General features: G+C 48.0%; 2 protein-coding genes across 3 annotated transcripts in view; both read left to right on the top strand.

Moving 5' to 3' along the window:
• Positions 1-12,501, top strand: part of LOC132592085 (zinc finger protein 208-like) — a 154,027-nt gene that overhangs the window by 56,947 nt on the left and 84,579 nt on the right.
• Positions 1-12,501, top strand: part of LOC132592060 (zinc finger protein 135-like) — an 80,777-nt gene that overhangs the window by 52,009 nt on the left and 16,267 nt on the right. Inside the window, exons 6-7 of one of the 2 annotated variants that reach the window (XM_060274141.1) lie at positions 2,096-3,548; positions 10,886-10,888. The exons of the other annotated variant lie outside the window; for it this stretch is intronic. Of the exons in view, the coding sequence (XP_060130124.1) occupies positions 2,096-3,548; positions 10,886-10,888 (1,456 nt within the window). The remainder of the gene's footprint in view (positions 1-2,095; positions 3,549-10,885; positions 10,889-12,501) is intronic. 2 annotated transcript variants of the gene reach the window in all.

Genomic DNA, 12,501 nt, shown 5'->3' with positions numbered 1-12,501 from the left:
TGTGGTCTTGGCACCGCTCCCAGTCACCAGTCTAGCTGCCGCATTCTGGGTTAGTTGTAGTTTCCGGGTCACCTTCAAAGGTAGCCCCAGGTAGAGCGCATTGCAGTAGTCCAAGCGAGAGATAACTAGAGCATGCACCACTCTGGTGAGACAGTCTGCAGGCAGGTAGGGTCTCAGACATTTCCCTTTTTCTTTTAGGGTCCAGTGTGCTTTGAAGACGTCGCTGTTCGTTTCACGGACGAGGAGTGGGCGTTGCTGGATCCTGACCAAAGAGCTCTGCATAAGGACGTCATGGAGGAGAATTGTGGGATTGTGGCCTCTCTTGGTAAGGCTCCCTGTGGGATCGTCATATCTGCCTGGAAATTCAACAAAATACCTCTATGTGATGAACCTCATATATTTCCACAGAACTCTACAGTGGACACCATAACACTATAACACCTGGGAACCTAACACCCCCCCCCCAATAAACAGTAAAATACAGTCTTTTTCTTTGAACAATCTTCCTCTCTTTGTTCCTTTTTCTGCCACGATTGGGCTGCCCTGAACTGCCCAGGCCACCTTTAATGTCAGCTTCAGAATTGTTAGGAAAGACGTGTAACTTCAGATTTTCTGTTTTTGCTCCTGTCAGTCTTGGGTTGACCAAAGAGACGACCAACATGGAGGGGATGCCATGACTGGGCCAAACAAAATCCATCCCAGAGAAGAGCTAGGCTTATTGAATCTCAGGTAGTGGTAGCAGTGATGAGGAGGAGGAGGAGGAAGGAGTATTTATTAGAACAGCAGTCATAATGGAAAAACGTGAAACCTTTGGTAACCATTGGTAACTTTTAGCTTTAATTACGGCCTTACAACGCCTTCCCGTGAAGTGAACCAAGTTTTTAGTTCTGCAGCTGTAATAATGTGAAACCAATTATGAATTATTGCCTCTGTTAATTGCACTTTATTGCTGTGTTGTTTCATGTATTTGGGGGCATTTACATTCCCATTAATGACACAAATTCTGCCCACACCTTTTGCTGCCATACAGCCCCAGATCATCACACTCTTTGGGTGTTTCACGGTCGGTGTAATGCAAGTAGGATGTAAATCTTATCCGATTCTTCTCCTCGCGTATTGCATGCCATCACTACCAAGCAAGGAGATTTGGGTCTCATCGCTCTAAATAACACTGTCCCATTGTTCCGCTGTCCTGTTAACATGGGTTTAATCTTTTCAACCTTTGCTTGAGAGATAACAATGGCTTTTTCCTTTCAATTCTAACATTTAGACCAATCCTTGCACTCATCTTCACATTACTTTGCGCCATGTCATCTTGTGTACACCCAGATGATTTTCTTCTGTCATGTAGGGACAGTCTCTCCATTCTTCGATCCTCACTTGCCCTTGTGCACCTTTTCCTGGAGGTCTGATTTTGTAGTGACTGAGTCCCCATAGACCTCTTCAAAATATAGAAATGCCAGCTTTGGTTAAGTTTTCCCCAATCTCTCTTCTAATTTCTTCATAACTGTGGTGTTGTTCACCTAATAGTACTATTTTACATCATTTCTGGGTGGCAAGTCAACTCTTTGTGCCATTTCTATAATTTTATTATGTTTTACAACCTCACTAAATGAAAGAACAAAAAAAACCAACCAACTTGATAGCAATCACATAACACACTGACAAAAGTCAACCTAAGCAAGTTTCGCTTCCTTTTTCTGGTTATTTGGCTATAACATTTGGTAGAATACGGGTAATTGAACAAACTTTGTTGAATTTCATTCTTGATTAAATTATCTTTCCATTAATATATAATTTTATGATGTCTTCCACAATTTTGACGACTACTGAATATGAAACAAAGCAACATTCAACAACTCATCAGAATAAATATGTTGTTTAATGACAAATAACACAGGTAATGAACACACACCCAACTCCCTTCACTTCTTCTCCATTTGTTCCTGAGGCTCTAATCCCTTTTTGTCTCCATTGCAGATTGTGATGAATCGGAAATTGAGAACAAAGGTGACCACGACAAAATCGCCGGAGAGAAGAAGCTACGTAAAAATTTGGAGTGTGGAGAAAGCTGCAGTCAGAGCTCCCATTCCACTTCCCATCAAAGAATTCATACAGGGGAGAAACCCTATCAGTGTGTGGAATGTGGAAAGAGCTTCAGTTGGAGAACCGATCTCACTTCCCATCAGAGAATTCATACAGGGGTGAAACCCTATCAGTGTGTGGAATGTGGAAAGAGCTTCAGGAGGAGCTGCGATCTCACTTCCCATCAAAGAATTCATACAGGGGAGAAACCCTATCAGTGTGTGGAATGTGGAAAGAGCTTCAGGAGGAGCTGCGATCTCACTTCCCATCAAAGAATTCATACAGGGGAGAAACCCTATCAGTGCGTGGAATGTGGAAAGAGCTTCCGTCACAGCCACTATCTCACTTCCCATCAAAGTATTCATACAGGTGAGAAACCCTATCAGTGTGTGGAATGTGGAAAGAGCTTCAGTCAGAGCTCCTCTCTCACTTCCCATCAAAGAATCCATGCAGGGGAGAAACCCTATCAGTGTGTGGAATGTGGAAAGAGCTTCAGGAGGAGCTGCGATCTCACTTCCCATCAAAGAATTCATACAGGGGAGAAACCCTATCAGTGTGTGGAATGTGGAAAGAGCTTCCGTCACAGCCACTATCTCACTTCCCATCAAAGTATTCATACAGGTGAGAAACCCTATCAGTGCTTGGAATGTGGAAAGAGCTTCAGTTGGAGAACCGATCTCACTTCCCATCAGAGAATTCATACAGCAGTGAAACCCTATCAGTGTGTGGAATGTGGAAAGAGCTTCAGGAGGAGCTGCGATCTCACTTCCCATCAAAGAATTCATACAGGTGAGAAACCCTATCAGTGTGTGGAATGTGGAAAGAGCTTCAGGAGGAGCTGCGATCTCACTTCCCATCAAAGAATTCATACAGGGGAGAAACCCTATCAGTGCGTGGAATGTGGAAAGAGCTTCCGTCACAGCCACTATCTCACTTCCCATCAAAGTATTCATACAGGTGAGAAACCCTATCAGTGTGTGGAATGTGGAAAGAGCTTCAGTCAGAGCTCCTCTCTCACTTCCCATCAAAGAATCCATGCAGGGGAGAAACCCTATCAGTGTGTGGAATGTGGAAAGAGCTTCAGGAGGAGCTGCGATCTCACTTCCCATCAAAGAATTCATACAGGGGAGAAACCCTACCAGTGCGTGGAATGTGGAAAGAGCTTTAGTCACAGCTCCCATCTCACTTCCCATGAAAGAATTCATACAGGGGAGAAACCCTATCAGTGTGTGGAATGTGGAAAGAGCTTCAGTCACAGCCACCATCTCAAAGACCACCAAAGAATTCATACAGGAGAGAACCCCTACCAGTGCCTCGAATGTGGAAAGAGCTTCAGGAAGAAGGACTTTCTCACTTCCCATCAAAGAATTCATACAGGAGAGAAACCCTACCAGTGCATAGAATGTGGAAAGAGCTTCAGTCACAGCAACAGTCTCATATCCCATAAAAGAATCCATACAAATGTCAGAAAAACCATTATACAGCTATAGGAGCCAGGCAAATCTGCACATTTTTAACCAGGCCTTTGGCTGATTGACATCTAATGCCCTTTAAAAATGTGGTGTTTTGTGTTTTTTATGTTGTGTCTTTATATGTAACCATCCTGAGACCTGTGGGTGTGGGGAATCGGCACTGACTCTTAAAGGCGTAGGGGTCTTTGGTCCCCCATGAAATACTGGAGGAGGCCACCCCCAGGTTTTTGTGTTGTTTGTTTTCAAACGCAACGTTTTATTTTTCTGCTGCTTGCCGTACAATTTCTCTTTCAATTTGCCCTCTTAAGGAATAAAATAAATAAATAAATGCACAAAGGTCATGAGGACAACAAAATACAAGAAAATACAAACGTGGACAGGTCCCATCTTTGCAGGCCAAAAGCAAAAGTTGCTTTAAAGCAGGTTTTCCCAAATTTGGGTCCTCGGCAGCTCCACTGGACTACCGTACAGTTCCCATTATCCATCCCCATTGGTCCTGAGCACCCCAGAGCCAGCTGCCTCAACACGGATTTTGAAGTCGGCCAGCACCAGCAGTCAAGGAGTCCTGAACTCCGCATGCGAGACCAGCTTTGTCAGCTCAGGCAGGGAGACCATGGAGGGCAAAGGAAGCGGGAAGCACCCCTGCTAGCAAGCACCCCTCAACAAGACCCCAACCCCAGAGTCTGCTCAGCCCCCTCCGCTTCTTGTAGCTGGAGTCAGTCTGGGTTATGCCCTCCCAGGCCAGGTGGGAAAGGCCTGCCAGGCAGGGAGCAGGTCCTGCAGGACTCCCAGCAAGAAAACCTGGGAGGTGAGTCCTGGGCAAAGAAGGGACAAGGGAGTTCCCTGTCTCCAAGGTGTGGGGCTTACCTTCTCTTCGATCAGGCCACAGGTAGGCCAACTCTGGCCGAGCTATTACATTCTGCAGAGGAAAGAAAAATCTGGGTCAGATGACACTACGAAAACCCACCTTGGATGGCTGCACCCACCTTGGAGCCAATCCCTTGTCCCAGAGGACCACCCTGAGCCCTGCAGCCTCCTGGGCAGAGGTGGAATGCAAGCAGCAGCAGGAAAGGGGGCAGGAAAAGCCTCTGGCCTCATCCTGGCACCCAGGAACACACACCGCATTGTCTGCCTTAAAAGTCACTCGGGGATGTGCTATTGGGAGGATGGAAGCAACCAAAGAAATGAATACAGGAAGGCAAGATACTTACTCTGAGCTGGGAGAAATGCTCTTGGCGCTAGTTTCCGCTCTTCTCCATTGTCACAGAGGGCGTATCCTCGGAGGTCCTGCGGAAGGAAAGAGCCTCAGAGTCAGGGCCCAGTCTGGGCCAAAGAGGCCCCTACTGCCCCCACCACGGAGTCCCTGGCACTCCTGGACCAGTTGGGGGCCAAACTGTCAGTATTTCATTCTTCCATTGCTAGTGTAACCAGATACCCATGTTTTCACCTTCTGTACTGTCTGTTCAAGAGTGGAAGTCAGTCTGTAAATCACTTCCGTCCTTTGTTCTCCTTTACTCTTTCCGAGGAGGAGGAGACTGCTGTGGAAGACAGATCACGCCATGTTTCTTTGTTATTTTCCGCTGTAAATAAATCTTGATGTCACATTCCAACACAGTTTCCTTCTGCTGCACTCTGCTACTACCCAGCCTGAGGGGGGGGGGTGCCCACACAAACAGGCTCTGTGCCCCGAAAAGCACCTGATCCTAGAAGGGATGAGTGGAGAGAGTGACTCAGAAGCCGGCAGTCCCAATTATGGGGGGGGGGTGTATGTGTGTGAGGAGGGGCATCGAGAAGAAGGAACCACTGCTGAATCGGCAGAACAGAAATGCGTATTTGGAGCCTATTTGATCCTTGCTGGCCCATTGTGACCAAATCCTTCCATCTCTCTGCAGTTCAGTGACCGGAAGGGGCATCATCAGAGCCTCCAAGAAGCAGCCCGGAGCACAAAGGGCTGGCAGAGAGAGAAAGGAGGCCCCAGGTGCTCTGGGTTCAAGAGCTACGGCCATGCCAGGACCCAGAGAGCCTGGCTCCCTCATTCATGCAGTCAAGCAGTGGAAGAATAACATAAGCAGGGAGAGGGGAGAGCTTTGGGTCATTCATTAACATGGAGGGGGACTTATTTTCATAATGTTTAATTGGTTGGTGAAATGGGCAGCCACAAGATTCGGCAAGGACAACAGGCTTGCCGCTTTGGAAAAGGGATCACGTCTCTTCACGGAGGAGGAGGAGGAGGAGGAGGAGGAGGAGGAGGAGAGTATCTCTGGTTATAATCAGCCCTAGCTGTCTAGAGCTTCCAGCTAGAGAGGCAGTCTATCACAGAAGGCACCTGCGAGAGAACAGGCGCAGAAGTGGGCTGTCGCTGGTAGGCTTCCGGGAGACATCTGCTTGGCCGTGGCTCTGGGCAGAAGCCCCTTCTCCGGCTTTGCCATATGCCTTGCTATCTCCAGCCGAAAGGAAAGAGAAGCATTGCCAGCCGTTCAAGGGCTGCTCTGCCTCCTCTTCTGAGGACAGCCCTGCTCTTCCTGGAGAGGGAGGAGACCCCTAGGAGGGTCCGCCAAGCCTCAAGGGGTCCCAGAAGAGGAGCAGAACATGAGGAAGGTGGTGGAGTCTTCCTTGGAGCCAGAGAAGGCGGATGGGGTTGGGCAGCTGGAGAGACGGGAAATGGAGCCAGGCAGAGGTGTAGTGGTTGGAGGGCTGGACAAGGAGGACCGGGGAGAGCAGGGTTCGAATCCCCACTCAGTCATGAAGCTCCCTGGTGGACCTTGGGCCAGCCTAGCCTACTTCACAGGGCTGTTGTGAGGATAACCATTGTTGGCAGGGAGAGATGGGCAGTTGGAGAGATGCAAAATAAATGTAAATAATGAGAGGGGAGAGAAAGGGGGAAGGCAGGGAAAGAGTGTGGAGGAGCTGAGCTCTCTGGAAAAGACTGGCCAGGCCGATTTCCAGAGAGCCAAGGCTGTGCAGGGGACCCCAGGATTCAACCCCCCTCAACCCAATAAGACCAAGAGAAAGGGAAGGAATCCTACTTACAGCCTGCCCATTTCTTCCAGGAAAAAATCCCCCCCTCTAGCTATGGTAACTATCTAAAATGCCTATCCAGGCCTAACTCTGACCACAACCGTAAGCCTAACCCTAGCCCTAACTACCCCTCTATGTACAAAGCAAGTATATACAAAATACATAACAAATGGGCACAAAATAAAAATGTAAAATAAAAAATATTAAACTAAAGAATAATAAATATATATTAAAATAAAGAACAAAAATATTAAAACAAAACAAAATAAAAACAAGCATTTAATTAACCACGAAAGCTCAGCCGTGTGTTATAAGAATTTTAAGGTCATATATATATATATATATATATATATATATATATATATATATATATAATTGTTCATAAAACATGTACATGAATGTTCAGAAACATGTCTGAAGCAGCACAGGAAGACAGGCCTGACTGACACCATTTTGACTCTCTCTCTGACCAGGTGTTCCTCTGCAAGGAAGAAGGGGGGTGGGGGGAACCTTCTCATTGTCTCAGGAATTAAAGTGATAATCCCTGGCATCCTGATACCTGAGTGCCAGACAAAAGGGTGTGATTAACTTGGCTGGGAAACAGGGAAATGTAAATATCTCTTTTTTTTTTTGTTGATTAGGTTTTGGGGGCAGGGGGCAGGGTCCAGGATGCTCAGATTACTGCCACCAGACCTCCCCTTTCATGATGTACCTATGATGAATCTAGGGAGAGGGGTCTTGGGCTACACCCCTTCTGTGACATATGGATGATGCTTCTGGGGGGTGGGCTGAAACCAATTTCAAATTTCTATTTAAGGGCAGGACACCTTTGTTTGGGGTTCCTTCCTTGTTCTCCTGCGTGAGAGGAAGGACCCTGTTGCAACAGCGAAAATAAAGGCTTTGCTTCTCAAACTTCTCTGGTTGGCCTCTGTTATATTCTCCAACCGATGGAGAACCCAATAAGGTAATAAGGGCAGATTTTTGCCTATATCACGTGTCAAGAATCTCAGCGGGCTGAAATCAAGAAAATCAACCAAAACAAAAGCAACAGCTGTGAGGGGGAAGGAGGGCTCTGAGCTGCTATGTGCAAAATAAATAAAATAACTCTTAAAATAGAAATCAATAAATCAAATAAAAGTAATAAATGCAATCAGAATCAAAATAAGAAATTGAGAATATAAGAAACTACATCACTAAGACATCATGGTTACATCATGAAAGGGGAGGTCTGGTGGCAGTATTCTGAGCACCCTGGATCCTGCCCCATGCCTCCCCTTGCCCTCCACCAAACACTCCTCAAGTGTAACAAAAGAGATACAGTGGAACCTCGGTTTATGAACACCTCGGTTTATGAATTTTCGGTTTATGAACGCCGCGGACCCATCTGGAACGGATTAATTCACTTTCCATTACTTTTAATGGGAAAGTTCGCTTCAGTTTATGAACGCTTCAGTTTATGAACAGACTTCCGGAACCAATTACACCCATGTTTCAGTTTATGAACGCTTCAGTTTAAGTACTTCACGGACCCGTCTGGAACGGATTAATCCACTTTCCATTACTTTCAATGGAAAAGTTCGCTTCAGTTTATGAACGGTTACTCCGCGGACCGTCTGGAACGGATTAATCCACTTTCCATTACTTTCAATGGGAAAGTTCGCTTCAGTTTATGAACGCTTCAGTTTATGAACAGACTTCCGGAACCAATTGTGTTCATAAACCGAGGTACCACTGTATTTACATTTCCCTGTTTCCCAGCCAAGTTAATCACAGCCTTTTGCCTTCATCTGGGTTTCTTAATTCTGGAATGGCTACCTGTCTGGCACTCAGGTATCAGGATGCCAGGGATTATCACTCAGGCAGAGGGGCTGCTGGGAAGCTGAGCTCACCTGTCTAAATGAATCTCTGAAGTTTCCCCAGGGAGCCAGTCCATAGATATATTGATCAGTGAATTGTGACATTTGGAATTGTGCAGCAGAGGCCCTTTGAATATGTTGTGTATTGAGTCAAAGGATTTTATATCTGTATTATTATTGTCTGTATTTGCATTAGGATAAAGTAACTGCCTTTTGGTTCCAGAGGGTACAGCTACTATTGGTTCATTTAAGCTGCTGTATTTGGATCCTCTGTCTTATTGGTTCCCTCCAAAAGGCAGCACTGTGATTGCCTGATATTGTTCCCTCCAAAATGTATCCCTTTCTAGCTAGTTCCCTGTCCCTATAAATGTAGCCTTCCTGCCCTCACAGTCAGTCTTGTTCACTTTAATAAAGAGCTGTTACTAGAGAACTGTCTCCAGCATGTTATGTCAAGAGAGCTGAAATCACAAACCCCACGTCACAACAACTGGCGACGAAGGTGGGATCCGGAATGCTGAGGAGCAGTTAAACACAACCCTGCCTCAGAGTCCGGATTGCAGCGTAGAACAAGACTCACTGGCCAGCTGAGAAGACGACCCTGCCCGCTAGGACAATGGAGAGTCCAAGGGTATTGGAGCCCTTCCAGCCATCAGAGCCCCACACGTTGGAAGACTACGTTGAACGCTTCGAGTTCTTTGCAGTGGCTCAAGGGATCACCGATGCCAGCAAAAGAAGGGCCACATTCCTGAGCTACTGTGGGCCCGAGACCTTCAAGCTAGCCAAGGCATTACTTGCTCCAGCGAAGCTGAGTGAGACATCTCTCCAAGATATTCTTGCCTGCCTAACAAGCCACTTGGCGCCTACTGAGACCAAGATGGCCCGGCGGATGGAGTTCCATAAGAGGCAGCAGCATGCTGGGGAGTCTGTAGCCGCATTTCTGGCTGAACTCCGGAAGCTCGCTCAGCACTGCGGCTTCCAAAATCTGGAAGAGACTCTCCTGGATCGGTTTATTGGTGGTCTGAGCAGCAAGAAAGCCAGAAGACCCTTGCTTCAGCCTTGAAGGAGGCCACCGCCACGGAGAATTATGAAAGAGAGGAGCTTGATGCCAGTCGCAAGGCCACTAAGCCACAGATAGAAGTTGTGCATGCCATGGACAAGCTAGAGGCTACTCCGAGCCAGAGCCCAGTCCGTGGGGTCGAGTTGGTGCGTCAGGCCTGCACAGTGCACAAAGATCACCGAGGCAGTTGCCCAGGTTGTGGCGGAAACCATGGGCGGAAAAGTTGTCGTTTCAGGGATGCTATGTGCCGGACATGCGGAAAGACGGGTCACATCGCCAGGGTCTGTAGATCGGCGTCGGAAGCGACAGGAGCACCTAGACTGGAGCATCGCAGACCGCCCACAGCAAGTCGTTTTCTAAAGGACTGCCACTACGTAACAGAGATCAATGGGAGGGCCGTGCAGTTTCCAGCGCAAGGCAAGGCACACGTCAAGGTGAAGATTGAGGGTCAGCAGTGCGACATGGGGGTGGACTCCGGATCTGCATTCACCATTGTGTCGGACCAGACCGCGAAGACATTCTTCCCCAGGGGTAAGTTGCCCCCTCTGGAGCCCTTCCCAGCAACCTTGCAGTCGTACTCAGCAGGCCGCATCCATGTTATGGGAATGTGTGCCGTGAGAGTACAGTTCCGGGACAAACAGGCTGTACTCAAACTGGTGATTGCGAAGGGCAGTCGCCCCAGTCTCCTGGGCACTGACTGGTTTCCTGCCCTGGGACTGAGTATCTCAGGGCTTAATTCAATCCAAACCTGCCCTGAGATGAGCGAGGCATTATGCAAGGAATTTGCTGGTCTCTTTAATGGAAAACTGGGTTGTTATAAAGGGCCCCCAGTTGACTTCGAGTTGGACCCCGGGGTGGCCCCAATCCGACTCAAACCAAGGCGAGTGCCATTTGCACTGCAACCCAAGATCGAGGCAGAGCTGGATAAATTGGTCAAGCAGGGAGTTCTCTCACCCGTGGACTCTGCTAAGTGGGAGACTCCAATCGTCATGCCCCTTAAAGCAAATGGGGAAGTCAGGATATGTGCAGATTACAAATGTACTATCAATAAGGCACTCAGGGGAAACTCATACCCCATTCCAGTCGTATCACATCTGTTGGCTAAACTGGCTGGAGGCAAGGTGTTCGCCAAAATTGACCTGGCACAAGCTTACCAACAGCTGCCAGTAACCCCACAATCAGCGGAAGCACAGACTATTGTCACACATAAAGGGGCGTTCAGAGTTAACAGATTACAGTTCGGAGTTTGTGTGGCCCCAGGGATTTTTCAAGGGCTCATGGAATGCCTGTTAAGAGGTCTGCCGGGGGTCTTGCCATTTTTTGATGATGTTTTGATTGCTGGAAAAGACCCACAGGAACTGGTTGCGCGTGTCCGTGCAGTGTTGCTCAAGTTCAAGGAGGTGGGGTTGCAACTGAAAAAAGAAAAATGCAGTTTTGGGGTACCAACTGTGGATTTCTTGGGGTTTAAAATTGATGCATCAGGCATCCACCCCACAGATGCTAAGATTAAGGCCATCATTGAGGCACCACGACCACAGAACAAGACGGAGTTGCAGTCATTCCTGGGACTTATTAACTTTTATCATTCGTTCTTACCCCAGAAAGCTTCTGTAGCTGAACCATTACATAGACTTTTGCAGAAAAAGAATGTGTGGCGATGGGGGCGGGAGCAGCAGAAGGCTTTTGACTCCTTGCGAGAAATGCTAAGTAGCAGGAGCGTCCTTGCTCATTATGATGAGTCGAAGCCGCTGGTCCTGGCATGTGATGCCTCTCAATATGGCCTGGGGGCTGTGCTGAGTCATAGGGAACCGGATGGGTCGGAAAAGTCCATCTCTTTCTATTCCCGTACGTTGTCACCCACGGAGCGCAACTATGCTCAAATTGATAAAGAGGCACTAGCAATTGTGTCAGGAATTAAAAGGTTCTATGATTATTTGTACGGTCGCCATTTCTCCATTGAAACGGACCACAAACCACTGTTAGGGTTGTTCAACCCAAACAAACAAACGCCACAAATTCTCTCCCCCAGAATGTTGCGTTGGTCAATATTCCTGAATGGGTTCCAGTACACCTTGACCCATGTGCCGGGGAAACAGTTGTGCCACGCTGATGCGCTGAGTCGATTGCCCCTTCCTGGCGGGAGCAATGAGGATCCTGCTCCGGCGGAGCACATTATGATGCTAGAAACACTTCCGGGGGCTCCTGTAACAGCTACTGATATAGCTGAGAAAACGAGGAAAGATGCTGTTCTCTCCCGTGTGCTCACTTGGGTGGGGAGGGGGTGGCCAGGTGGTCCGCATGAAGAAAAATTCAGGCCTTATGTGACAAGGCAGCACGAATTGTCCATGCATAAGGGTTGTCTCCTATGGGGAGATAGGGTGATCATCCCAGCACCACTGGGAAACAGGGTTCTTGAGACGCTTCACATGGGACACCCGGGAATGGTCAGGATGAAGTCGCTAGCCCGATGTTATGTGTGGTGGCCTGGAATGGACCAGAACATAGAACAATGGGTACGAACATGCAAGGCATGCCAAGAGGTGCGGCCAGAAGTGGCCAGAGCACCAGTCCACTGGTGGGAGCAGTCCAGGACTCCCTGGAGCCGGCTGCACATAGATTTTGCTGGGCCATTCCAAGGGAAGGTCTTTTTGGTTATCGTTGATGCATATTCCAAATGGTTAGAAGTGGCGATGGTCCCTAGCATGGCATCAGCTGCCGTAATCAAGGTGTTGAGGCAGCTGTTTGCAACCCACGGGTTACCTGAGACCATTGTATCAGATAATGGGGCAGCTTTTGTATCCCAAGAATTCAGGGCATTCTTGGCTGATAACTTCATAAGAGGGGTCACATCCGCGCCCTTTCACCCATCCTCCAATGGGCAGGCTGAGCGCATGGTAAGAACAGCCAAAGAATCCATTGCGCGCTTAATGGAGGGTAACTGGTCGGCTCGCATTGCGCGAATGTTATTTTTGCAGCATGCGACGCCGTGTACTGCAACGGGCAAGTCGCCAGC

This window comes from Zootoca vivipara, chromosome 4 (assembly GCF_963506605.1).
Source record: "Zootoca vivipara chromosome 4, rZooViv1.1, whole genome shotgun sequence".
Classification (NCBI taxonomy): domain Eukaryota; kingdom Metazoa; phylum Chordata; class Lepidosauria; order Squamata; family Lacertidae; genus Zootoca; species Zootoca vivipara.
This window is presented reverse-complemented; position numbering and strand designations above follow the sequence as displayed.